General features: G+C 35.7%; 1 protein-coding gene across 1 annotated transcript in view; it reads right to left on the reverse strand.

The window, feature by feature from the left end:
- Positions 1-25,173, reverse strand: part of LOC131381954 (homeobox protein Hox-B8-like) — a 42,946-nt gene that overhangs the window by 1,027 nt on the left and 16,746 nt on the right. Inside the window, exon 3 of the mRNA XM_058431317.1 lies at positions 1,018-1,105. Within this exon, the coding sequence (XP_058287300.1) occupies positions 1,018-1,054 (37 nt within the window). The 5' untranslated portion in view covers positions 1,055-1,105. The remainder of the gene's footprint in view (positions 1-1,017; positions 1,106-25,173) is intronic.

Consider the following 25,173-nt stretch of genomic DNA (forward strand, 5'->3'; position numbering starts at 1 on the left):
GGGAATGGGGGAAAGAGCGAGACAGAGGAAACGGGAGGGGAGGGGAGGGGAGGCGGGACAGAAACGGAGAAGGTTGGAAGATTCGTGAAGGAGCCTAGGAGACCAGTATAATAAGGGCAGGGGACCTTCTACCCCGTGCGGGGGTCGGGGGCGCTAGAAGGCCGCGGTCAGCGGAGGAGGAGGGGCGAGGGGGAGCAGACACCAGTGAATCTGAAGGCAGAAAGGGGAGCCTCCTCCCCTGGTAACCAGCACCAGAATTGGGTAGGAGGTGGTTCAGATCTATTGAAAGTGCCATAAACTTTAGGAGGAAGGATGTGAAGGAGGGGGGAAAATAAGAATAAAAAAGCCGGGTGGGGACGAATGGACCCACCTTGAAAAGCCCCCAGAGCCTCTGCCCCAGAAGAAAAGTTTCTTCAGAGTAATTAAACTATAAAGCAATTGAGAAGTGCGAAAGTTGAGCGCCCCCACTCCCACCACCCTCTCTTCACTACCCCCCCCCATAAAACAGTAAAAGGGGAAAAAAAAGAGGGGAAGAAGAAGAAACGTAAGGCAGGGTGAGGGGTTTCTAGATTCAGGAAATGTTTCTAAGCGACCCCCTTCAAGGGAAAGAAAAAAGAAAGAAAGATAAAGAAACAGAAAAAGCAGCAGGCGATCGGATGGCAGTATTGGAGTGATAAAAGTGTTGAGAGTAGGACAAATGTAGTTTTTGTCACGTAATGTTTACAATATTACGTGGGGATTCTGTGAAGCATGTCCGTTAGTTTCATTATTTGTAAAATATTTGAAATTAAATCAGTGAAAGATTATTTATTAATGTTTTCTTGCTCATAAAAGTATTATAGGCTTTATCTGTGGAGAACAGAACGGTCTACCAACATATGCTGTGTTTGACATAGATAACACTGTTTTGCCTAGGTATGGACATTAACAGAGTTACGTGAATTTAAGTACTTTTTTCATTGATACTCAACCAAGAGCTGTTTTCCTAAATAAATTTGAAATATACATATGGCTTACCCATGTGACTGATTCTCAGCCAACTATACATTGGCATCAGGAACTGGAACGAACTTGGTGGGTATCTTGAAGAAGGTTCATCTTCCTTCTATATTCATAGAATAAATAGCTTGGTTACATTTCTTCTTAAAACAACAGAATTATTGTACTTATTCACATGCTAAGAGTGTTTTAAGTGGTCTAGAAAGCATTTCTTAATATTCTGTCTTAGTGAATATACATGGTAAAATTTTTCAAACAAAAGCTTGACTTTTCTAAAGGGTCCTTGGATTTTGTCCTTGGTTTGAAAGTAGTTTTAAGAGATCTATTTAAAAGAATCTAAACTGCACTTATTTTGTGAATAGATTACCAATTTCATAACCTTCTCTCCTATCAAAAAGAAAGTTGTTCTTTTTCATTGATGTGATAGACAGAGGAAGCCTTCTTTAAGTTCTTGTTAAAGTTGTTGCAAATACCAGATGATATGCTCAAAGAACTTTGCTGGTTGTCTTTTTAACTTTCCACCTCTTAATATTTGCTAAATGTAAGTAAAGCTTTCATTAATGATTCTTAAGTTATTGGAGCACAGAAGAGGCTTAGAAAAGATGAAGCAATTTGAGGGGAAGAAAGCAATACTTTTTCTCTCCATCATTCCATCACTTAAATATATTAGAATATGTTTCTATTAACCTTCCAAGGAAAATGTATCTTCTGAACTGTAGTCACAATGTTTTTTCTAAAAATATATGAATTCTTTAAAGTAATTTGTAAGACAGAATTCAAATATGTAAATAGTTCTGTTTTCTTCTATACCTTATTTTTACATATATTTATGTATAAAACTCTTGCATTGCACTTAAAATACATAAATGGTGTCAGTGAACATAAATCCCTAAATAAAAGATTTATTGTAAAATATAAGCTGAGTAAATGCTTTCTCCACATTTGAATTCCAGTCTCTATAGTTGGAATTCTAAATTTCTGCCATACTATTAATTTGACAGTAGAGCACACGTCTATCAAAGTCAGAATAGTTGATGTCAGATTCAGATTTACCACATTTTGCTTATGTTTTCTGTGAAGCACATAATAACTTTTGTTCTGTGCTGTCTACTTTAGAGTATTATGAAATATATGTGGGGACATAATGGAGGTTCTAAGCCTGACATTTTCATTATGCATTCATCTTCCTATTCCCCTTCTATCCTCTCTCTCTCTCTCTTTCTTACTATATATCTCTCTCACTCTCTCTCTATATACACACAGACATATATGATATATGTGTGCATACATGTGTGTATGTGTATATACATGCACATACATAAACACTTATGCCTCAGTCTCAATTTTTATTAAAAAAATTATTGTAATAAAGCTGTGCTCCATTTATAGTTACAAATTTATATAAATATATGTCTTATGTATTGGCTACATAACACAATTAAATGCAAATGCTTTTGAAACTAAAATGAAATTAAATAATTCATTCATTAAGCAAAGGGTTTCTTAATATCTGCTATGTCTTAGCGTACAATAAATAACCTTCTTCCTGTTTCTAGGCCTCCATTCCCGCAATGCCTTTTTGGGTAGTTGATTCATTTTTCTGGTTCGTGCAAATAAACTAGAGTTAGAAAACTAAAATATAGTTTTAGATTCTTCATGAATCCAGCCAAGATAGATTATTAGATTTTTTTTCTTTTTCTACAGTGCCTCTGAGGCTAACTTAGGACCATCTAGGGGTAAAAGAAAAGCTGATTTCCTGTCATGAAACTAATTCCTACTTGGACTTAATGACTTACCATAGCACCATTCTTCAACCTTTTCATTTTTGGCATATTGCAAAATATCTAAATTTTCTAAGGAAATGTCTGGGGTTAGGGAAGACTTCTATTTGTATGGCAGTGAAAAGCGTTTTCTTAGTATAGTAACAGAAAGAAGAAGAGACTAGATGGAAAGGGAAGCGAAGAGAAGAAAAGAAGTTTAAAAGACAGGAATGGTAAATTATATATGTGTATTTTTATGTCCATTATTAAAAAAATGCAAGAGTGGGACTTACAATCTTTGCTTCAACATGTAAAGAAGTTGGAAGTCATAATTCCTGACTTTACAATAAGAAAAAGCTGAATAAACTGAAAATCAATGACATTTTTTAGGCACATAAGAGACATGGTCTTGGGGCAGACTGCCATGCTGAAATCTAGAGAGATGGGCTAATCCAGAGAGCCACATCAAAGATCTGCTTACTTGAAGCAGAAGCCACTGGAGCCATAAGCTGGTAGAGACACTTACAAGGTAATTTTAATAAGTTGCTGGAGCCTATGGAATAACACGAAAGTGAGAAACTCTTGGGGGCTATATTCTTGGTGGGGAGGTCATAGTATTTGTATAGGTTTTACCTCCTGTGGAACTGAGAAATATTCTCTCATAGATATGGAAGGGGGATTTCTCCCACTACAGCCCCCTCTATCTTTCCTTTGTCACCTAAGCTGGGAGAAGTGGGAAGCTAAGAAACACTTGGGACATAACCAGGGACACAGGGCCATGAAAAGACTGAGATTTAACCATCAGATAGTAGAATCTTTCCCATTCTCCACACGTTACCACTACATCAACAAGGCTCTAGTATAATAACAATAAATTACAGCTGAAAGAGCTTTAAGACAGACTTAAAGAAATGGAGACAAAGATACCATGGTCAAAAGAAAGCTGAAGTATCTATTATGATTTTAGACAAAACAGACATAAGAACAAGGAAAATTACCAGAAATAGGAGAGACACTGCTTAATAATAAAGGGATAAATTTTCCAAGAAGACCCAACAATCCTAAACATGCCTGTACCTAACAACAGAGTATCAAAATATGAGATAAGAAACGTGACAGAACTGAAAGGAGAAATAGACAAATTCACTATTATAATTTGAATCTTTCATACTCCTCCCTCAGTAACTGACACATAAAGCAGACAAAACTCATTAGCAATATACTTGACCCAAATAGCAGTATCAATCAACTTCATCTAATTGATCTTTATGGGATATAAAACAACAGCAGGGTACACATTTTTCTCAAGCTCACATGAAATATTCACCAAGGCAGATCATATTCTGTGCCTCTAACAGACCGGAACACAATGTAGAAAGGGAAAGTGATAGAGGAGAAAATTTCTCTCAAAATAATTTTGGCAGAAATCAAAATTATAGGTAGGAGGAGCAAAGAATAAAGCTAGAAAAAGAGTGAAAGTAAATAATAGCTACCTCTTACTGAGCTTTTACTGTATATAGGCCGGTTCTGTTCCCACCTCATTACATACATAACTTCATTTAATCATCATCCACTCTCATCTGGGCTTTTGTCATCATTTGCAGATGAGGAAACTAAGACTCAAAGAATTTGAGTAATTTGTAAGTGACAGAGCCAAGATTTAAAGCCAGAGACCTAACATTAAGCAAGACTTGACTTTGTTGACTCTTTAAATATGGAATCAAGGCTACCTTTTGTGAAGCTGGGTTGGATGGCTTAAATCTGGAATTGATTTATTCATGATTAAGAGTTTTAGAGAGTGACCAGTGCCTGGCTGAGTATTTCCATTTTCTCAGGTCCTATTTCTCATCAGTCTCAAGCTTCCCTACTTCCAGCCAACTATTCTTGGCTCTCATCTTCCTACCAATAAATCTTGTTTTCCTCTGCAGATCAATTTATTGCTGCTAGGATACTTTCCTCAAATATCCCACATTGATCACTTCCTATTATTTAAAATATGTATGTGAAAAGCCTATTATAAGATTGGTGACTTTGCAATAGAAGTCACAAGTACATATTATTCTTGGGTAATGGGATGAGGACTGGGATAGAAGATAGAGAAGATTGTTAAAATCAGACAGCATCTTTTTCTCTCCTAAATTGTGAAATAATATTTTTCAAAGAAAAGATATATTGTGGTACATTCGTGCTTCATAAGGGCAAGTAATATATCTTATTCAGCTTCATTTCCTCCAGCTTGGGTCTTCATAAATAGAAGTTTGTTTTTTTGTTTTGTTTTGTTTTTGAGACGGAGTCTCGCTCTGTCGCCAGGCTGGAGCGCAGTGGCGCAATCTCGGCTCACTGCAAGCTCCGCCTCCCAGGTTCACGCCATTCTCCTGCCTCAGCCTCTCAAGTAGCTGGGACTACAGGCGCCCGCCACCACGCCTGGCTAATTTTTTTTTTTTTTTAATGTATTTTTAGTAGAGACGGAGTTTCACTGTGTTAGCCAGGATGATCTCGATCTGACCTCGTGATCCGCCCGCCTCGGCCTCCCCAAGTGCTGGGATTACAGGCGTGACCTACCGGGCCCGGCCTAGAAGTTGTTTTAATAAATGTTAGATGAATTGTAATCCTTAATAATTATTTAAAATAGTAAAATAATTATTAATTATTTTAAATAGTAAAACATGCTTCAACTTTTAGGAAAAGCTCTTAAATATATTATAAATATATTGTGTATAAAATTAAGCATATTTTATACAAAAAACACAGTATGCTGTACATACAGAACATAAAAATGTAACTCTAATGTATCATAAATTTGGTCTAAAGCTAACAAGCCAGCTATAAAAATCATTTCTAATTTCTTGTTCCTTTAAATTTAAAAGAGCTTGTTACAAGGGTTAAGATGAACTAAGTTTCTATAAAAGGCTGACCTTGGAACTTTGACTTATACTTTCCTTTGATCTCAGTATATGTCCCTTAACAAACAAAAAATCATTTCATTTCTTGGTCTAGAGCTGAGCTCTTCAGAATAAACAGTCTAGTTTATTCTGTGCAATTTAATGCACAGTGTTAAACTGGTAAACCAGCACATCAGTAGTAGCACTTGAAATGTTGTTCTAGATTAAATATCTTCAGATAAACCAAATGAAGAAAATTATGGATTTCCTATATGACCACACATATTAAATTCCAGGGTGTTACCATGAAAGGAACTTTTTCTTGGATTCTGATTTCCATCCTTCATGATCCAACAAGTATTTTGTCAGTTAAAAATTTAAATACGCCGTCTTATAATGGATGAGTGCTACAATATGACTCAGTGCAGAAATTACTCTTTAATCACAGGGTTGAAATACTAGAATGTGTTAAGATACATTGGAATGTCACTACAGCAGTTATATAATTATACTTTAAATGTTTTCTTTTGAGTCTCTTGTATTATTATAGTTAGATTATGTAGTGTAGTTATTTGTGTATGTGAAACAATAGAACTGTGCTGTACTAAGTTCTGAAGTATGCACGTGTGTGTGTTTGTGATAGTGTGTGGGCTGTGAATAATACTTTGTCTAATATACGAGTATTCTAATATATGTTAAAAGGTCTCTTTATTTTCATGAATTGGTTTAAGAACGGGTGGTTTGAGCTATTCAACTAAGTAGACTGGTTATTTGACTTTGAGTATCTTGATTGTTTTCCTGTTGTATCAACCAATTGTTTTGATTCCACATACAGTTAATTTCTTTTTTTCCTTCCTTCCTTCCTCTTTATGACTGAGGATAACATTACTCACTATCTTTACTTCAAACAAAAAACTCTGAGTGGTTGTATAGCTTAGAGTCATTTACTAGTAACCTGTATTAATCATTCCATGCCTCAGTTTCCTCATTTAGAACCAACCTTGCCATTAAACATATTAAAGTTCTCAATATATTGAGAACCCATTCAAAGGAGTTTCATTACAAGGATTATATTCCTTTAGGAATCTTTCAGTTCTCTCTTTATATTTTTTCAGTAAATAGTTGTGTGGTTTTTTTTTTGTAAACTTTTCCAGGTTTTATTTTAAAAAAAACATTAATATTTGGTTGCTAGAGTGATTCTTTTGTTTTATATTATTTAATAGTACTATTATGGAATTATTACTACTTCCCCAAATCCCGCTCCCTTCCCACTCCCACAGATCAGTGAAGGTAAACTTTTGGAAGATTTATCCCTTGAGGAATCACGTTTCAGCTACTGTACCTCCTAGCTGGATTATGAAGGTGTTAAATTCATAATTCTGTTACTAATGCTTCCCTCCTTCATAACCATAATAATGTGCTTTCATCAGGAACTATCCTAAAATATATCATGTAAAGGCCCTTGTTACTCTATACCTCCCATGCTGTCACTTCCTTGGGTACCCTTAATTCTTTGAGGCTTGAATCATACTTTGTATACATAGTTCATCCATGTCCAGCCTTTTAATAATCTTTCTCATTGTGGCATAAAGATTGATGTACTAGTAGGAAAAAAATTCCATTTCCCTTAATGTTTCCTAGATCCACAATTCTGTGAAACTTTTCAGTGGAGGTCACCAAGTCCACTTTTACAGATTTTCTGACTTCACAACTTGCTCTCAGATACCATATTCAAAATTTCATTATCGTCAGGAAATATATCTCCTTTAGATCACCAAACTGTTCAGTTGTAGTTGTTCTCAATAGCCTGGTCAATTTCATTCAATAGCCTGGTCAATAAGGGAAATTGTAGATTTCCCTTATTCTTAATAAATTTAGTAATTATACTTTCCTCCTAACACCCTCTGCTATGACTGTAAAATCACTGTTTATAACTGATAAAATATGCTAAACTCAGTTTCCTGATGTACTCAACTCCTCTGGATTTTGACATTCCTTCATTTCAGCCACCCAGTGGCAATGCCAATTCTTCAAAAGTGTCATCTCTGAGAAATTCTTCACCTCTGATTTGACAGTCTCAAAGATAGACAAGGACTGCCTCTCCACTTTTTTGACAAGTAACAAACACTGAACTGACAACTGATAAATTTGAACCTGAATTTGGTCCTCCCGTATATTCTTTATTTGTCCACTTCTCTTCCTAGGTTAGAGATGAAGATAATTTGTTTCCACACTGCCCAGTTAGTATCTGAGATGGCCTGACTCTTAGCATTCAAAAGTCTCATTTTGCTAACACCATTCTACACGGGTAGCAGGTAACTTTTGGTCTGTGTCTCTTGTGGAAAATCCACAGAACAAGAATAGTTGTGTCACTTATTTATTAAAAAATAGGCCAGGTGCGGTGGCTCATGCCTGTTAATTCTTACACTTTGGGAGGCAGAGGCTGTTGGATCTCTTGAGCTCAAGAGTTTGAGACCAGCCCGAGCAACATGGTGAAACCCCATCTCTACCAGAAATATAAAAACTTAGCTGGGTATGGTGGCCCATGCCTGTGTGGTCTCAGCTACTTGGGAAGCTGAGGCAGGAGAATCGCTTGAACCTGGGAAGTGGAGGTTGCAGTGAGCTGAGATCGTGCCACTGCACTCCAGCCTGGGCCACAGAGCAAGTCTGAGTCTCAAAACAAAGCAACACAATAAGTAGTAAGCACTTATTACAAACTACTAGATTTATTCACTATTAACAAATATATATATGAGTGCGCACATTATAGTGCCATATGTAATATGTATGAATTACAATACCAAAAATTTAATGAAAATTCCACTTATTTATTACTCTAATCCTTAGTATACTGTTTCAGATAATATGTCTCTTATGATTCATTTTAAGCTGTTTCAGATTCCAGCCTTTCTTGATTGTTTCTTTGCTAATGACCACTTACTGTCCCAATTGGACTGTTCACTCCTTCTCTAGGAGATAAAATTAGAGTATTTTCTCTTTGCACTTAGCTAACAGCTTAACTTTCCTTAATTGAAGTAATCCCTGCAGTGGGTAGACAGCGGAAGTATTATTTGTTTAGTTTATGCCTCAAACATGTTAGCCATTTTTCTTTTAAAATAATATCATAATGAAAAGAAATACTTTAAATAACATTATATCAGCCCAATAAATACATATGTTTATATTTCTGCAGCAACATGTTTCAAGATCAAAACATAAACATTAAATATTTACTAAATATAATAAATATATTTATTAATTACATTAAGTATATTTGTATATAATTAAGGTAAAATGCAATTATATATGTGACAGATATCAAAATTAAAATAGAAAAATAAAAAGACAATTTATTTTCCCATATAAAAATCCGCAACTTTTTAAGGGTAATACACAGAATTTGCATGTAGTATTTCTGTCTCAATCTCATTGAACAAAACTTATCAGCAAAGCAGGCTTTCAATATAGGCTTTATTCTAGGCATCCATGTACTTGACTTGAAATAGGAAGTTCTATGAGTAAGGACTAAAGTGTTAACAGAGATTAGGAGGCAACCAGCAGTGTCTGCCTCTGATATTCATGAGATTTCTTTAGTCATATTCCAAAAACACTTGGTTGACATGCCACCGCATGTTTGATCCAGAGGATATAAAAATGAATGAAATATGGCCTTCACCTGGAAGATTAGAAGCAATTTGTTGTGAAAGGGGGTGATAGAGCAGTGAAAACTCAGGAATGGAAATGATTAATTCAGTTTGGGGTGGGGAAGGGAAACAAAGCATTTCAGAGAAGATCAGGCACTTGTAAATGATTTTGAGTTTAATTAAGAATTTTTCAGGTGACGTATAGGGTAAGATATTCTAGGTAGTCCAATACACAAGAAAACAAGCTCTATTGTGAAATGGCACAATCTAGAGAGCAGGCACAATTCCACAGTGGCAACCTGTGGAGTCTGCAGAGGGAATGTGGTAGGAGATAGGTCTATAGAGGCAGCTTGTGGTGTGATATAAAGGGCCATGTATGTTTGAATTTCAACTTATGGACCAGGGTCTTGCGACCTAGGATCCATAGGCCATATCTGGCCTGCTGTCTCTTTTTGGAAATAGTTTTGTTGGAACACAGTCACATCCAGTTGTTTACCTTATGTATCTATGGCTGCCTTACTGCTGCAATGGCAGAGTTGAGTGGTTGTGACGGAGACGGTATGACCCACAAAGCCCAAAATACTTTCTATCTGGCCCTTCACAGAAAAAAAAATGCCATTCCCCTCATCTCTCTCATCAAATTGTTCTTGGAAGCTTTAAAGCAGTAGGCATTCATTAATGGGAGTTCTTTTTAAAAAGTGTGGAGTAACAGCTCATTTATTTTGAATATCTTCATAGTTTTTTTTTTGTTTTGCTCTTCTAATTTTTAATATGGACTATGCTTAGAAAATAGAATGTAAAAGAATCAGAAGAATATGCAATATAAATAGTTTATTTACCACCAGTATAGAAAGCAAACTAAAAAATGATTAAAGAGTTTGCCAAAAAGGTATTAAAGAATTTGCTTAAGAAGGGAAAGGAGGACCACACTTTTACAGTGAAAGCATGGATAGGCTTTGATTGCTATTCTAATTAGTTTTTGAGGCTGTCTTTCACAGTCTTTCACTTAGAGCTTATCACAGTAACATTACTTATTGGGAATTATACTGGCTGTGTTCATTGTCACGCCAACACAATAGGAAGTGCTACAGTACACCAGTCTGGGCCATGACAACTACTGAACAACTACAGAGAACATCTGGGTTAGCTCACCATTTCTAGACTTGGAAATTTGTCAGTTTTAAGAATGACTTCTTTTCAAAGCCAAGTCATCCTAGGTTTTCTTAAACTTGAAGTTTTTAAGTGCTCTTCATGAAGTTGTCATACAGTATGACACACAATGAGCGTCATTCATTAACTCTACATTAATCTGACATTGTACTTCACATAATTACTGCCTACTGTATTACCTTTGTCCTTTGTAAGCTTTAATTTCACAGGTCAACAGCAATCACTTTGGAGTGTTATATTTGTAGATACAGAAAAAGTCTTGCCATGGCAAATATGTACTTGAAAAGCAATGCCTTAAGCCATAAACTCTTGCACTTTTGTTTGCCTCACAGCTTATTGTAGGGTTTTTATTTTATTTTATTTTTTATAATTTCAACTTTTAGACTCAGGGGTACATGTGCAGGTTTATTACATGAGTATATTGCAGGATGCTAAGGTTTGGGATACGAATGATCCTGTCACCAAGATAGTGGGCATAGTACCCAACAGTTAGTCAACCTTTGTCCCCCTCTCTCCCTCCCCACTCTGGGAGTTCCCAGTGTCTATTGTTATCAACTTTATGTCCATGAATACCCAGTGTTTAGGTCCTACTTACAAGTGAGAACACGGAGTATTTGGTTTTGCTCCTGCGTTGATTTGATTAGGATGATGGCCTCCAGCTGCATCTATGTTGCTGCAAAGGACGTGATTTCATTCATTTTAAGGCTGCATTGTATTCCATGGTGTATGTGTACCACATCTTATTTATCCAGTCTACTGGTGATGAACACCTAGGTTGAGTCCATGTCTTTGCTACTGGGAATAGAGCTGTGATGAAGATACGAGTGCATTTATCTTTTTGGTAGAATGATTTATTTTCTTTTGGATATATACTCAGTAATGGGATTGTTGGGTCAAATGGGGGTTCTGTTTTCAGTTCTTTGAGAAATCTCCAAACTGCTTTCCACAGTAGCTGACCTAATTTACATTCCCACCAACAGTATGTAAGCATTCCTTTTTCTCCACAGCCTTGCCAGCATCTGTTGTTTTTGACCTTTTAATAATAGCCATTCTGACTGTTGTGAGATGGTATCTCATTGTGGTTTCGATTTGCATTTCTCTGATGATTAGTGATGTAGAATATTTTCTCATGTTTATTGGCCACTTGTATGTCTTCTTTAGAGAAATATCTGTTCATGCCCTTTGCTCACTTTTTATGGAATTATGTGTTTTTTGCTTTTTGAACTGTTTAAATTTTTTATACATTCTTGTTATTAGACCTTTGTTAGATGCATAGTTTGCAAATATTTTCTCCCTTTCTGTAGGTTGTCTGTTTCCTCTATTGATAGTTTATTTTGCTGTGCAAAAGCTCCTTAGTTTAATTAGGTATTATAGGGTCTTGTAAGCTTGAGTTTTACTTGTATAATTTTTCCTGTTACACTGTTGTAAATAAGACTATTTGCTATTTTATTAATGAAATATAAAGCACTGTGATCTGTTATTAAATAAGCAGATTCTGTTAGAACTTCCATATTTTTCACAATAATTTAATTTCCTATCAATTCCTTAGATTTTACATGACAGCCATACTCTAGAACTATTTATTTTGCATATTGAAGATGTAAGCTAATTTGATGCCTTCAGATGCAGGCCTAAGTCTTTCTGTTTTCAGTGGAACTCTGCTTTATTAAAAATCATATTGAATAAATCCCTTCAAGACTTACTCTAAAAGCACTACTTCATAGTTAAAACATGAAAGACAAGCTGGAAAATCGGAAAAGGGGATATTATTATGAATACGTAGATAATTCATAAATATAAAAATGTATATCTCAATTGAAATTAAACAAAAATGCAGACATTCAATTCACAATGTAGATATAAGTAGCTAATAAATATGTGTAGAGATGCATAACTTCTCTGGAATAAAAGAAATACAAATTAAAAGCACAGTGTCATATTTATATTTTTACTTATTTCATTGTAAAGGTGAGTGAAACATTAGCTACAGTAGTAGCTAGGGAAAATAAAAGCATAAACACCAATCTACCATTTATAAGAGCATAATTTTTAGTCTTTCTGAAGGAGTGTTTGACAATACGTACTACATCTTAAATGTTATACTATTTACAAACCTATTTTAGTAATTTTGCAGGAATTTATGCTAAGGAAATAGTAGATCAAAGGCATAAAGATGCATGTATAAATTTGCTCATCATAGCATTGTTGATGCTGTGAATAAACTAGAAACAACCAAGGTTATCATCTGCTGGGAGTTGGCAAAATGCTGTAGGGTACACTCATAAAACGGATATTATTCAGCTACTATAAATGACAAGTAAAAGTAAAATGTAGCTTCCTTTTCAAGTACTCTTCCCTTTGCTTCCATCACAGCATACTTTGGGTTTTCTTCTAATGCCTCTAGATTTTGCTTATCTTTGAAGGCTTGTTATCCCCTAACTGGCATTGAAATTTGGGATGTCACAAAGTTCTACCCGACTCACTTCCTTTCTCAGGCTTTCTCCTTCAATTATACTTTTTCAAACTGTGGGTTTTGATAGAATCTTGAGACATTAAATGAATACAATGGGTAATAATCAAAATTTTTAAAATGTATTGCAAAGAAAATAGCATGAGCAAGGGTACAGAAATGGTGGTGTATTTGAAGAATGTCATGAACTTCTAGAAAACTGCATTATTTTCATTTGCACACATTCTAGGACTTGAGCCTGGCAGGAAAAGTCATGGAGAGCATTGTATGCTGTGAGAAATGGATAGCATTTGGTCTTGGAAATGATGAAGAAACACTGATATTTTAAGGTAGATTTTATTGAAGAATGTAATGTACTCAATCTCTTTATAAGCAGGAAGAACAGTGAATATTCTGCTTATTGGAAATGTATATAAGACATTCTAACATATCCTTAGCCTAAGGTGATATCCCGGCTCATCAATCATCTCCACAAAGACTGAACTTATATCAATAGTCTATTAGGGCCTATTATAGTAGCTAGTCATCATAATATTAATCTTTGCACTTTTAGAGATATTGCAGCGATAACAGTTATCTGTGTCTTTACTATTAAGGCAATATCCAAGAGCATGTGTGTCTGAGTCACAGAGAAGAATAAGGCTTATCTAATATTGTACAATTATAAGGTGTAATGCTGGAGCCAGAGCATCAAATTACTATAATAATCCTCATGTCCTTGGGATTCAATAAAATCTGATGTTACCTTTTAAAATAATTACTATTTTAGACTGGTTACAGACTCTGTACTTGGATTCCACATCTTTCTTGAAGCTGTCTTCAGAAATCCCATAAAAGTTAGTATTTCATTATGCATCCAGAAATGTTGATCTATGCTCATAGCCAAGGTCCACTGCAGGGATGAGGAAAGCATTCTGAATTTAAAAACAAAAACTTATCTGAAAGGCCTATATAAATTTTTTCCCAAGATATTTTTCATAGAAGTAAATTTAGCTATGACTAAGCAGTGCATAAATAAAGTAGCTCAGTATATAATTGTCTTATTTTCTCATAAAAATGACAATATTTCCATAAATTCTAAAATGCATTAAACACATGCTGACTTATTAAGCATAATATTCTGTTATCAAACACACACCTTCTACCTATTCTTGATGGTTCAGAGTAAATATTGTAGTTATGCAAATCATAATAATTCCCTAAATCTCTGTAATGTATTATAGTACACAGGCATATGTTATATTATTTGAATATTGTTTAATTACATGTTTACGTTACGGGGTTCTTAAAATAGTTGAAGTTACGTGACCTGACATTTAACAACCCCATCCTGCCAACATTTTGGGGTCTTGAATACTCTTTTTAATCTTTCTTTCTGCCTTTCACATCTTACAAGATTTTAATTTTCTCTTACTGCTGCAGGCAATGTGGCTCCCTCAAATAATGCTCTTTTCCTTGTAAGAAAAAGATTATGACTTTCGTGTGTAGAAGAGAAGGGCATTTTACTAACATGTCAGTCTGAAGTGTCATCTGATTCTTTCGGCCTTGTTGGTCTGATTGCCTCTCACATTACCTTTCTTTGTTTTGGAGGTATCCAGAGCTTGATTCTTAAGAAAAAACAGAAAAAAGAAGGCATAGGGGACAGGAAGGAATCCATAGCCTGAGAAAGGGAAATGTGAAGATTAGACACAGTTTGACCCAATTGGTTATTGTTTTATTATACATGTATATACAAAGTCTGACTCAAAAGAAAAAACAGAGGACAAAGGGGCAGCGGAATTCTCGGAGCAAGAGAAATGGAAGTAGGAGGGTTATATAAGGTTGGAGCCTTTAAAAAGTCAATCATACAGAAAACGAGAAACCAAACAATCAATGAAGGAACAAGATAATAAAGAGCAATCTTATCTCCATTTATATTTTGTGAAGACCATTATTAATAATATTTTCTTTTTTATGTGTATAAGTTTATAATATTTAAACTCCTCCCTATTTTCCTTTTATTGCTTGCTGCCAGTGCCTGTCTTCCTAGTGACCTTTAGAAGAGGATCCATGAGCAGAGAAAGACTAATGGAAGTATGCCCAGATAGTGGCAGCAGGGATGAGCCTCTGGAGGCCATTCTTTGGATTCAGAGAAAAAGAGCTGGAGGAGAGGTGACCTGGAAACTAAACTAAGATCCAGAAGTGAACCCAGACAATTAAATCTCACAGTGGTCTCTGGGTGATTTCCTATCAGCAGTCCTGTTATTTCAAGCCACTTAAGCGGGAAAGCAGACCTTACTGTAGTACATTCCTATGTTGAGGAAGAGAATTTCCAGCACACAAGAAGGCAGAAATACTAAAATATTTTACAGAAGAGTCATCATAGCCACTTTAGAATCCATTTACATTTTATTATATCCTACTTGTTATTTTGTTTTTGTTTTTTTGTTTTCCCTACCAAGAGAATGGTCTCAAGTTTAATGTTGAATTAACACTTGGAATAACCAATGCATGTTCTTACCTTATTGTGCTAATGTTGGACACCTCACTATATCGTTTTAATTGTTTGTTCAGTCTTGCCAAGGATATCATTGAGGTAATGGTGAAAGTGCCTATACTATAAAACACCTGACGACATGCATTAGGTGTTCTTTGAGTGGTCTGCTTGCAAATAAAACACACTGTGTTAGGCACAGTGAAAACTATTAAGATCAATTAAAACATAGTCTATCCCTTAGAAATATCTCAGTCTAATAGGGAAAATAATATAGGCATATAATCATAGTTAAAATGGAAAAATATTAGATGAGACTCTGATACAGTCTTTTTGCTTTGATTTTGAAATGACCACCCATTGCCTACTCCCAGTTTCCTACTAGCAGTCCAAAGGAATTTCCCTTATCCTCTTTATCTGGCTGGGTCAACTTCTAATACAGGTGACTTGGCCTAGAAAGCCTGCTGACTCTCCATTTTCAGACGTTCTGACATGCTCCCATTTGGATCAGATGAGTTTGGCTTTCTATAATTGAGTCAGACAGCTTAGATGAGAGTTGGAGACTGTAATCACAATTTTTGGAAAAGTCAATGGTTGCATATTTCCAGATGTAGATAATCCTCTATAGTATATACCTCAATCATAAATTTATTTATTTATTTATTTTAGAATTTGAACAGCAGGGGTGGGGGCAGCTTGAAAGAGTCTTATTTTAACTTTTTTTTTTTCTTGGGACAGGGTCTTACTGTGGTGCCCAGGTTGGAGGGCAGTGGGGAAATCTCTGTTCACTGCAACCTCCATCTCCTGGGGTCAAGGGATTCTCCCACCTCAGCCTCCTGGGTAACTGGGACTATGGGTGCATGCTACCACACACAGCTAAATTTATATTTTTTGTAGAGATGGGGTTTAGCCATGTTGCCCAGGCTGTTTCGAACTCCTGGGCTCAAGTGATCCACCCGCCTGGGCCTCCCCAAGTGCTGGGATTACAGGTGTGAGCCACCTCACCAGGCCATGTTTCAATACCAGGCCATCTTGTTTAAAAATCAGTTTTAGTAGTTTTATCTCACCATATTCAGTATTTTAAACCATTCATTTATTTGATCATGAGGAAAAATATTGACAGGTAAAAAGTTGATATAATTTTATATCAAATTATACCATATAACTATTATATCAATTATATATAATAATTTTATATGAGATATATAAATGAATTTATATAGAGAAATAAATTTAGAGCAAATTACTAACATATTCTTTTATACATAAATGTTTCAGTATGTATTTTCTAAGAACAAGAACATCCTTTTACATAATTCTTAAATTATAAATATAACATATATAAATAATTACATATTAAATTAAAATTGTAACTTAACATTTAATATTATGTGTAATTAAATGATGTAATTATAAAAATTAAGAAGTTTAACCTACAGTGTATATATAAATTTTATTGGTTTTCTCTGTAATGTGTTTTATAGTTGTTTTCTTCCGATATCCACAATCCAATCCAGAATCATGTATTGCATTTAGTTATCACTGTTCTTTATTTTACCTTAGTCTGGAACATACCCTCAGCTTTCTAGACCTTTATATTTTTGGCATTATGGAGAATATTTGATAATCTTCATAATATTTGATATTTTGTTCCATTAGCACAATCTCTAGTCCAGTCCCATTTAGAGTCAGAATTCCAAATATCTTCTAAATTAAACCCCGTCCTCTTATCCAGCTCAAGCCTACTTTGGACTGGATACCTATCATGGTAAAGGAAGAGGAAGACAATGTCAGATAATTTTCTGTTCCTTCCCTCCTTTGTACTTTATCCCTCCCCTCACTGCTGCTGCTTTGTCAACTAACTCTTGTTTCTGACCTCCTCAGGGTTGGCAGAGGGGAGAGGCAGAAGGGAGGGAAAGCCACACATCACTGTCATTGCAGTGGCTGGCATTGCTCATCTCTGAGTTTACTAAGTTCAAAGAATACTCTAATGGAGCATCTCCACAGCCTTCAGAGATTCCTCACAAGAGCTTCTGCTTGCAGCAGTCTCTCTCCTCTTGCTGGCCTCTTATGACATATTCTCAGCTTCTGACTGTGATGGGTGCATATCCATCTTCTCTCTGCTGATGTTTTCTTGCTCCCAGATGAAGCTATCTCAGTCCATCAGCATACTGCATGGCCAGTATTCACTCGGTCCACAGGAAACAAACATCTTTTGCTCTGTTGTCTTTGAAAGCACAGCTGCCTTCTAATATGGCTGTTTCTTTTCCCTCTACAGCTGAGCAGGCAGTTCCATTAAGTTTGTCTTAAAATCTTTGGGGGTTATGAGTCAGGAACCTATTGTGCAAACTGTGGGGGTCACAAATCAAGTTTTCTGAATTTTGTATTGAATCGTCTCTCTTACTGACTGGAGGGGAAGGAAAGCAATCTTCCCTCCACTCCCCCAAGGAGATCAGAAAAAAAATACCATGCCATCATTTTGACTACACCATGCCATCATTTTGACTACCGTGCCACCAAAGAGTGGTTTAATATTTCTAACATTTGTCTTTTCTTACCTTTTTCTGTTTTTTTTAACAACATCTGATTTTGCCAAATCATTTGCTCATCTTACTTGGTGGGCAAACATTTCTATTTGGAATGTAAGAGTATGTGCCCTGTTATTTTGGTTTCTCCTTTTTGGGCCTTCTGCAAAAACTGAGACAGAGGCCCTTGAAACATCCAGGATAATGATGAAGTCTAACAAGTGCAATTAAGTAAAAACCTTTCCAGCTTCTGTCCTCCTATAGAGAAAAACAAACGAAGACAAAGTTTAATTTCTAGAGGGAGATTTTGTGCACAAGCAGGACTAAATCTAATAATCCCAATAGTCTGGCATATGGCATATGTGGATATTCAGTGAGAATGCAAAAATCATCCTGCAAGCTTTTCTGTATTTATTTTTGGGGATTGATTACAATCTGTATAGTACAGTGACTTCTCTACATGGATTACAGGAGACTGTTGTCTCAGTCCACAGTTCTTGGAACAGTCATACTTCTGAGCAACTGATTTTTTTAAACTTATGGACACTGAAATTGTTTTTCACTTGTGATGACTGATAGATCTGCTGGAGCTGAGATGGTTTTTCACTTCTAGAAAATGTGCAAAACTGCAAGATGCATGTTTGGTTTACAGTTTCAACCCAGGCTATTATATTTTACTTTTTTTCATTTTTCTTTTTTCCAATGTCCTCACTTTTTTCTTCACTTGTATACTCATATTTAAAAAATGATTTTTGGGGAAAAAGTAATGTATAAGTAAATAACTTTATCGGAAAGATAGCTATTAACACTTCCTTTTGTATTGGAGAAGGATACATGCAGTTTCTACATTTAGGGATAGAATGGGATATTTTTAAAGTATGTAAAAGGCTAAGTGTTCTTATATGTGCCTTTATAGTGGTTGGGGAATCATTTAAAAATAAAGCAACACAAATTGATAATTGTTAGGGGATTGTCATGTGTTTTTTTAAGATGAGAAGTTCCAGAGAAACAAGCCTTATTTCCTTTTCATGGTATTAAACAGCTTATGCCAACAGTTTATACAGAGCTACAACCATCACTGCAGCTGACCCTGAAAATGGAAAGTGAGGGCCATCCATTAAGAGGTCCACAACTGAACTGAGTCTATGATGTGCAATGTAGTGGAGCAGAAATGATGCTTGTTGCACATTTAGTTGAGCCTAGGAGAGCAGGGCCCTCCATAGACACTAATTTGAACATTGCTAGGTTTAAAATGGTTTAAATATAAGATGGAAATCTACACACTATTAGTGTTTGCATATTTTTTATTTGGGAATAATCTGTCTATGTATCTATGTATCTATCTAGTTGCTTTAGCATTTTCATCATAGAATTAGTATAAAGTTGGTTATGTATAATAATTATTGAAAAGGGTTAATCAATTTATTACATTTTTACTTGAAGCCTACATCACAACATTACAATGGAAAGCCAGACTGTTACTATTTTATTTTCACAAATGTTTGGTGCATATTTGATTCATTTCAGTGTTGTTAGAAAATTAAACTGGCATTATTTTTCTGATGATGTCTCCCACTGTCATAACTATAGAAATGAGGCTAATAATGGTGGGACTGTAAAATAGTTCAACCATTGTGGAAGTCAGTGTGGCGATTCCTCAGGGATCTAGAACTAGAAATACCATTTGACCGAGCCATCCCATTACTGGGTATATACCCAAAGGATTATAAATCATGCCGCTGTAAAGACACATGCACACGTATGTTTGTTGCAGCACTATTCACAATAGCAAAGACTTGGAATCAACCCAAATGTCCAACAACGATAGACTGGATTAAGAAAATGTGGCACATATACACCATGGAATACTATGCAGCCATAAAAAATGATGAGTTCATGTCCTTTGTAGGGACATGGATGAAGCTGGAAACCATCATTCTCAGCAAACTATCACAAAGACAAAAAACCAAACACCACATGTTCTCACTCATAGGTGGGAATTGAACAATGAGAACACATGGACACAGGAAGGGGAACATCACACACTGGGGACTGTTGTGGGGTGGGGGGAGGGGGGAGGGATAGCATTAGGAGATATACCTAATGCTAAATGACGAGTTAATGGGTGCAGCACACCAACATGGCACATGTATACATATGTAACAAACCTGCACATTGTGCACATGTACCCTAAAACTTAAAGTATAATAATTATAATAAAATAAAAAGAAATGTTTAGTGGAAAAAAAAAAATAATGCCAGCTCATTCGAGGAATATAGCTTCAGGAATGAATTGTTTTTTTCTTTATATTGAAATGGTAGTTTTTTAATAGAGATACGGAATGCTGTATTTCAGATATCTTTTTTTTTTTTTTGAGACGGAGTCTCGCTCTGCCGCCCAGGCTGGAGTGCAGTGGCGCAATCTCGGCTCACTGCAAGCTCCGCCTCCTGGGTTCACGCCATTCTCCTGCCTCAGCCTCTCCGAGTAGCTGGGACTACAGGCGCCCGCCACCACGCCCGGCTAATTTTTTGTATTTTTAGTAGAGACGGGGTTTCACCATGGTCGCGATCTCCTGACCTCGTGATCCGCCCGCCTCGGCCTCCCAAAGTGCTGGGATTACAAGCGTGAGCCACCGCGCCCGGCCTCAGATATCTTTAAAGGAACACTAAAAGCTGCAGAAGATCATTCATCCATGTAGATACAATTATATTGTGGTGGATAATGGATTTGTGTTATTCTTAATGTCTATACATGGCTACAGTAAGACTGAAGTTGTTTTTATAACTTTTCGGTACATTGAACGAAAGAAAGTATGACTGCAGAAAACATCTGATAAATTAAATGTGACATGTTTTTTATTCATATAAAATGGCTTCTGAGCAATTGGTAATTGTGAATATTTCAGCAGTCATTTTTGATGTGGAATACTTCATCTGTGTTCAACACTAATGAGTTGTGAGTTGTGCTTCATCAAATTGACAGTTTCTTTACTTTTGTAAATAGGCATTTGATATTCCTTGTAAAATCTGGTAAAAGACACTCAACTCACCTTTTAAATGCATAGAATTTACCCCTTACTCTCTTTCTACACTGTGCCATCTACCTTTCCTGTAAGGAAGATAATACAAAGAAAGGCTACCATTCACTGGGTGCTTAATAAATTCCCAGAATCATTCTGGGTACCATAATATACACTATCCATTCATAATTCTTATAGCTCAAATTAGCTCAAAGGAAAAACTAAGACTGTACATTGGCTAGGAGAGTAAACGAGTATGCCAAGAAATTACCTGTACTCAGGTTTTGTAAAGTGTCTTAATGTGAAATAGTTGTATTTCTTGTTATTTTAAATACTAGGTATTTCTAGAGAATGAGATACCTTACATTCCCCCATCTTAAAAAAAACTTTAAAAAACATTTTTACAACATAAATATTTATAATAATCCTGTGAAATAGGAATTTTATGTGCTATTCTCATTTTATAGGTAAGAGAAATTACATAGAGATGAATATTAGTCACAGAGTGGGATCGTAGTGCAGACTGCTGTACTTTAATATATTGTATTGTTTTTACTTAGAGAAATAAATTACTTATACTAGGGGCACGAAAGAACATAGAATAAGAATTGTCCAAAGAGAACTAAAGATGTTAAGATCAATTAATCAGGAAGTATATTTTAACAAATCTCAGAGGATGAAATTAGCTGTGGTACTGCAATTTAAAAAAAATCTTGAAACAGATTGAGTATTATTAACAATATTAACCCAACCCATTCTTTGGGGAGGGAATATTATATATTAAGAGCTCTCTCAAAACAAGAATAATACTACATAGTTTGAGTGGAAGTATAACTTAGTGCTCAACTAGCACAGCTGAATTAGTACAGCTGCTGCTAGAATTTCAAATCAAACAGCCCTCTTTGGTCTGTTTCATACCTTGGTATTCTGTATAGTATTTTCCTGAGTAAAGAGTTCTGATACTAACACATTGTCTGACACAGTCATCCATATATTAATGTAAACTACACTGATAATAATTTAGAGTACCACTAATAGACATGATAATGATAGCATCTTATGCTTTTACAGAATATTATTATTTTCCAAAAGAGTTTTATTTTGATGGTTCTGCCAATATGTCAAAATCAGTAACCTGCAATCCCTTCAAAAACAAGTGGATAGAAATTCTAAAAATATAACAAGCCTATTTTATGAAGGCATAAATAAGCTCACAAAAAATAAGAGGTATCCTCAGAAACCAAATACGAACAGATCACCAAAAGTCAAGGTGGCTCAGACATGATCCGACGATGGGGTTAACTAGAGCTAAGGGGATTAGGGTCAATCTTCTCAGTCCGGAGACTTTTGATGTCCCGTTTGTATACATGAGCAAATTTACAACTTAGTTTTTTGCATAAATTGGAACCACCAAGAGACTGCATGCAACCTAGATGTACCAGAACCAGGGGTCCACAATGCCCTGGCCAAACCAGTACCAGTTTGTGGCCTGTTAGGAACTAGGCTGCACAGCAGGAGATGAGTGGCAGGCAAGCCAGTGAAGCTTCATCTGTATTTGCAGCCTCTCCCCATTCCTTGAATTATCACCTGAGCTCTGCCTCCTGTCAGATTAATGGTGGGATTAGATTCTCACAGGAGCATGAACCCTATTGTAGGTTGTGCACTCCTTATGAAAATCTAATGCCTGATGATCTGTCATTGTCTCCCAAATGGGACCATCTAGTTGCAGGAAAACAAGCTGTGGGCTCCCACCGATTCTACATTATGGTGAGTTGTATAATTATTTTATTATATATTACAATGTAATAATAATAGAAATAAAGCACACAACAAATGTGCTCAAATCATCCTGAAACCATCCCACCCCCCAGTCTGTGGAAAAATGGTCTCCCACAAAACCAGTCCCTGGTGCCAAAAAGATTGGGGACTGCTGGACTTGAAAACATTTCCCCCATCAGCATAGGGATGTGACAGAAAAATCTGCAGTAAGCTGAAATCGACCAATGCATCTTCCTAGTTCTGCTCACAGGACAACTTAGTACCAAATCTAGTGCATCCTCCATGAGTTGTTCTTTCATTTTATGAGGACAGTTATCATGTGATATGGTTTGGCTGTGTCCCCACCCAAATCTCATCTTGAAGTGTAGCTCCCATAATCCTCAAATGTCATGGGAGGGACCCAGTGGAAGGTAATTGAATCATGGGGGTGGGTTTTTCCCATGCTGTTCTTATGACAGTGAATAATTCTCACGAGATCTGATGGTTTTATAAAGGACAGTTCTCCTGCACATGCGCTCTTTCCTGCCATCATGCAGGTCATGCCTTTGCTTCTCCTTTGCCTTCCACGATGATTGTGAGGCCTCCGTAGCCAAGTGAAACTGTGTCCATTAAACCTCTTTTTCTTTTAAATTACCAGTCTTGGGTATTTCTTCATAGCAGTATGAAAATGGACTAATATATCATGTCTTTGCTAGGTCTTGTCTTTTCTAAACTAAACTTAAAAAAATGTAGTAAGAACACAATATAAGATCTACTCACTTGATTTTTAAGTGTAAAATACAGTGTTATTAGCTGTGGGCAAAATGTTGTACAGCAGATCTCTGGAACTTAATCATCTTGCGTAACTGAAACACCATATCCATTGAACTGCAACTCCCCATTTCCCTTCCTGCTAACCCTTGGTAACCACTATTCTACTCTTTATTTCAAAGTCTTTGACTATTTTAGATACTTCATGTAAGGGGAATCATGCAGTATCTATCCTTCTGTTACTGACTTATTTTACTTGGCATAATGTCCTCCAGGTTCACCCATGTCATCACATTTGGTAGGATTCCCTTCTTTTTTAAGGCTGAATAATATTCCATCACTATTCAAGTCACTATTTAAGGCTAATAAATCAATTGCTTGTATATAACACATTTTCTTTATTCACTCACCAGTGGGTAGTTAAGATGTTTCCATATCTTGACTATTTTAAATGATGCTGCAGTGTGCATGGGAGTTCAGATATCTCTTCTAGACCCTGATTTCAAATCTTTCAGATATATATCCAGAAGTAGAATTGCTGAATTATATTGTAATTCTATTTTTAAGTCTTTTGGAATTGCTCTACTGTTTTTATACAGGCCACACCATTTTACATTCCTACCAATAGTGTATAATGGTTCCAGTTTTTCCATAATTCTGCAAGTATTTGTTATTATTTTTTGATAATAATAGCCATTCTACCACGTGTGAGATGGTGTCTCATTGTGGTTTTGATTTACTTTTCCCTAATGATTAGTGGTATGGAGCATCTTTTCATATGCTTGTTCACTATTTGTATGTCATCTTTGGAGAAATGTCTATTCCAGTTTCCTGTTTTCTAACCAGGTGATTTTTTTTGTTGCCATTAATTTGTAGGAGTTTTATAATTTCAGCTATTAACTATTTATCAGATAGTTTGCCAATGAGAGACTAAACATTACCATTTTATTGAAATATTGTTATGTGCACGGTCTTTAGTAGTACAATATCATATTCACCTTGCTCTTAACTGGGTGAAGCATGAGGGTTAACGTGAAATTCTGTGCTCAAATTTTAGTTATTTGAATCTAGTTTCCCTGATTTTAAAATTAAGACGACTGTTACCTGAGGCATAAACAAGGTTAGGAAGCATGTAACCCCTTAGCCTCTGGCACACAGTAAGTACTTAACAATTTCTTTCTTAAAAATTATTGTTTGTTTATAATGTATCAGTATTGCATTTATATATCTACAATTCTGTTATAACATTCCATTTATATCCAAACTAAATTGCCCTTGAAAAGGTTAACTGTATATATAAATAAGTTAATTCAGAAGAATGACTGCCTGTTTTCTTTAAAATTAAAAAGAAAACATTCCTAATAATATAAACACATCATTCTTGAAAATATGCCCATAGAACCCATAGTAGCTTCTTACGTAAGGATTTTGTTTGAAAATATCAGTGTGAACCAGCTGTAAAGAAAACCATTGTACAGATACACTTCACTCATCTAGAAGTCACTATTCAAGTCACTATTCCAAGATACTCTAATCAATATCTATCATTCGAGAGTTATAGAGAATTTTCCATATGTAGAATGTAATAGACAAAAGTAGCTCATATCTCATAAAATTGTGATGAGGAGGATTCACTTAGGTTACACATGATCACCTAATGTAACTAACACAGAGGATGGCCCATAGTAAAGATTAGATGCA

This window comes from Hylobates moloch, unplaced genomic scaffold, assembly GCF_009828535.3.
Source record: "Hylobates moloch isolate HMO894 unplaced genomic scaffold, HMol_V3 SCAFFOLD_1, whole genome shotgun sequence".
NCBI classification, from domain to species: domain Eukaryota; kingdom Metazoa; phylum Chordata; class Mammalia; order Primates; family Hylobatidae; genus Hylobates; species Hylobates moloch.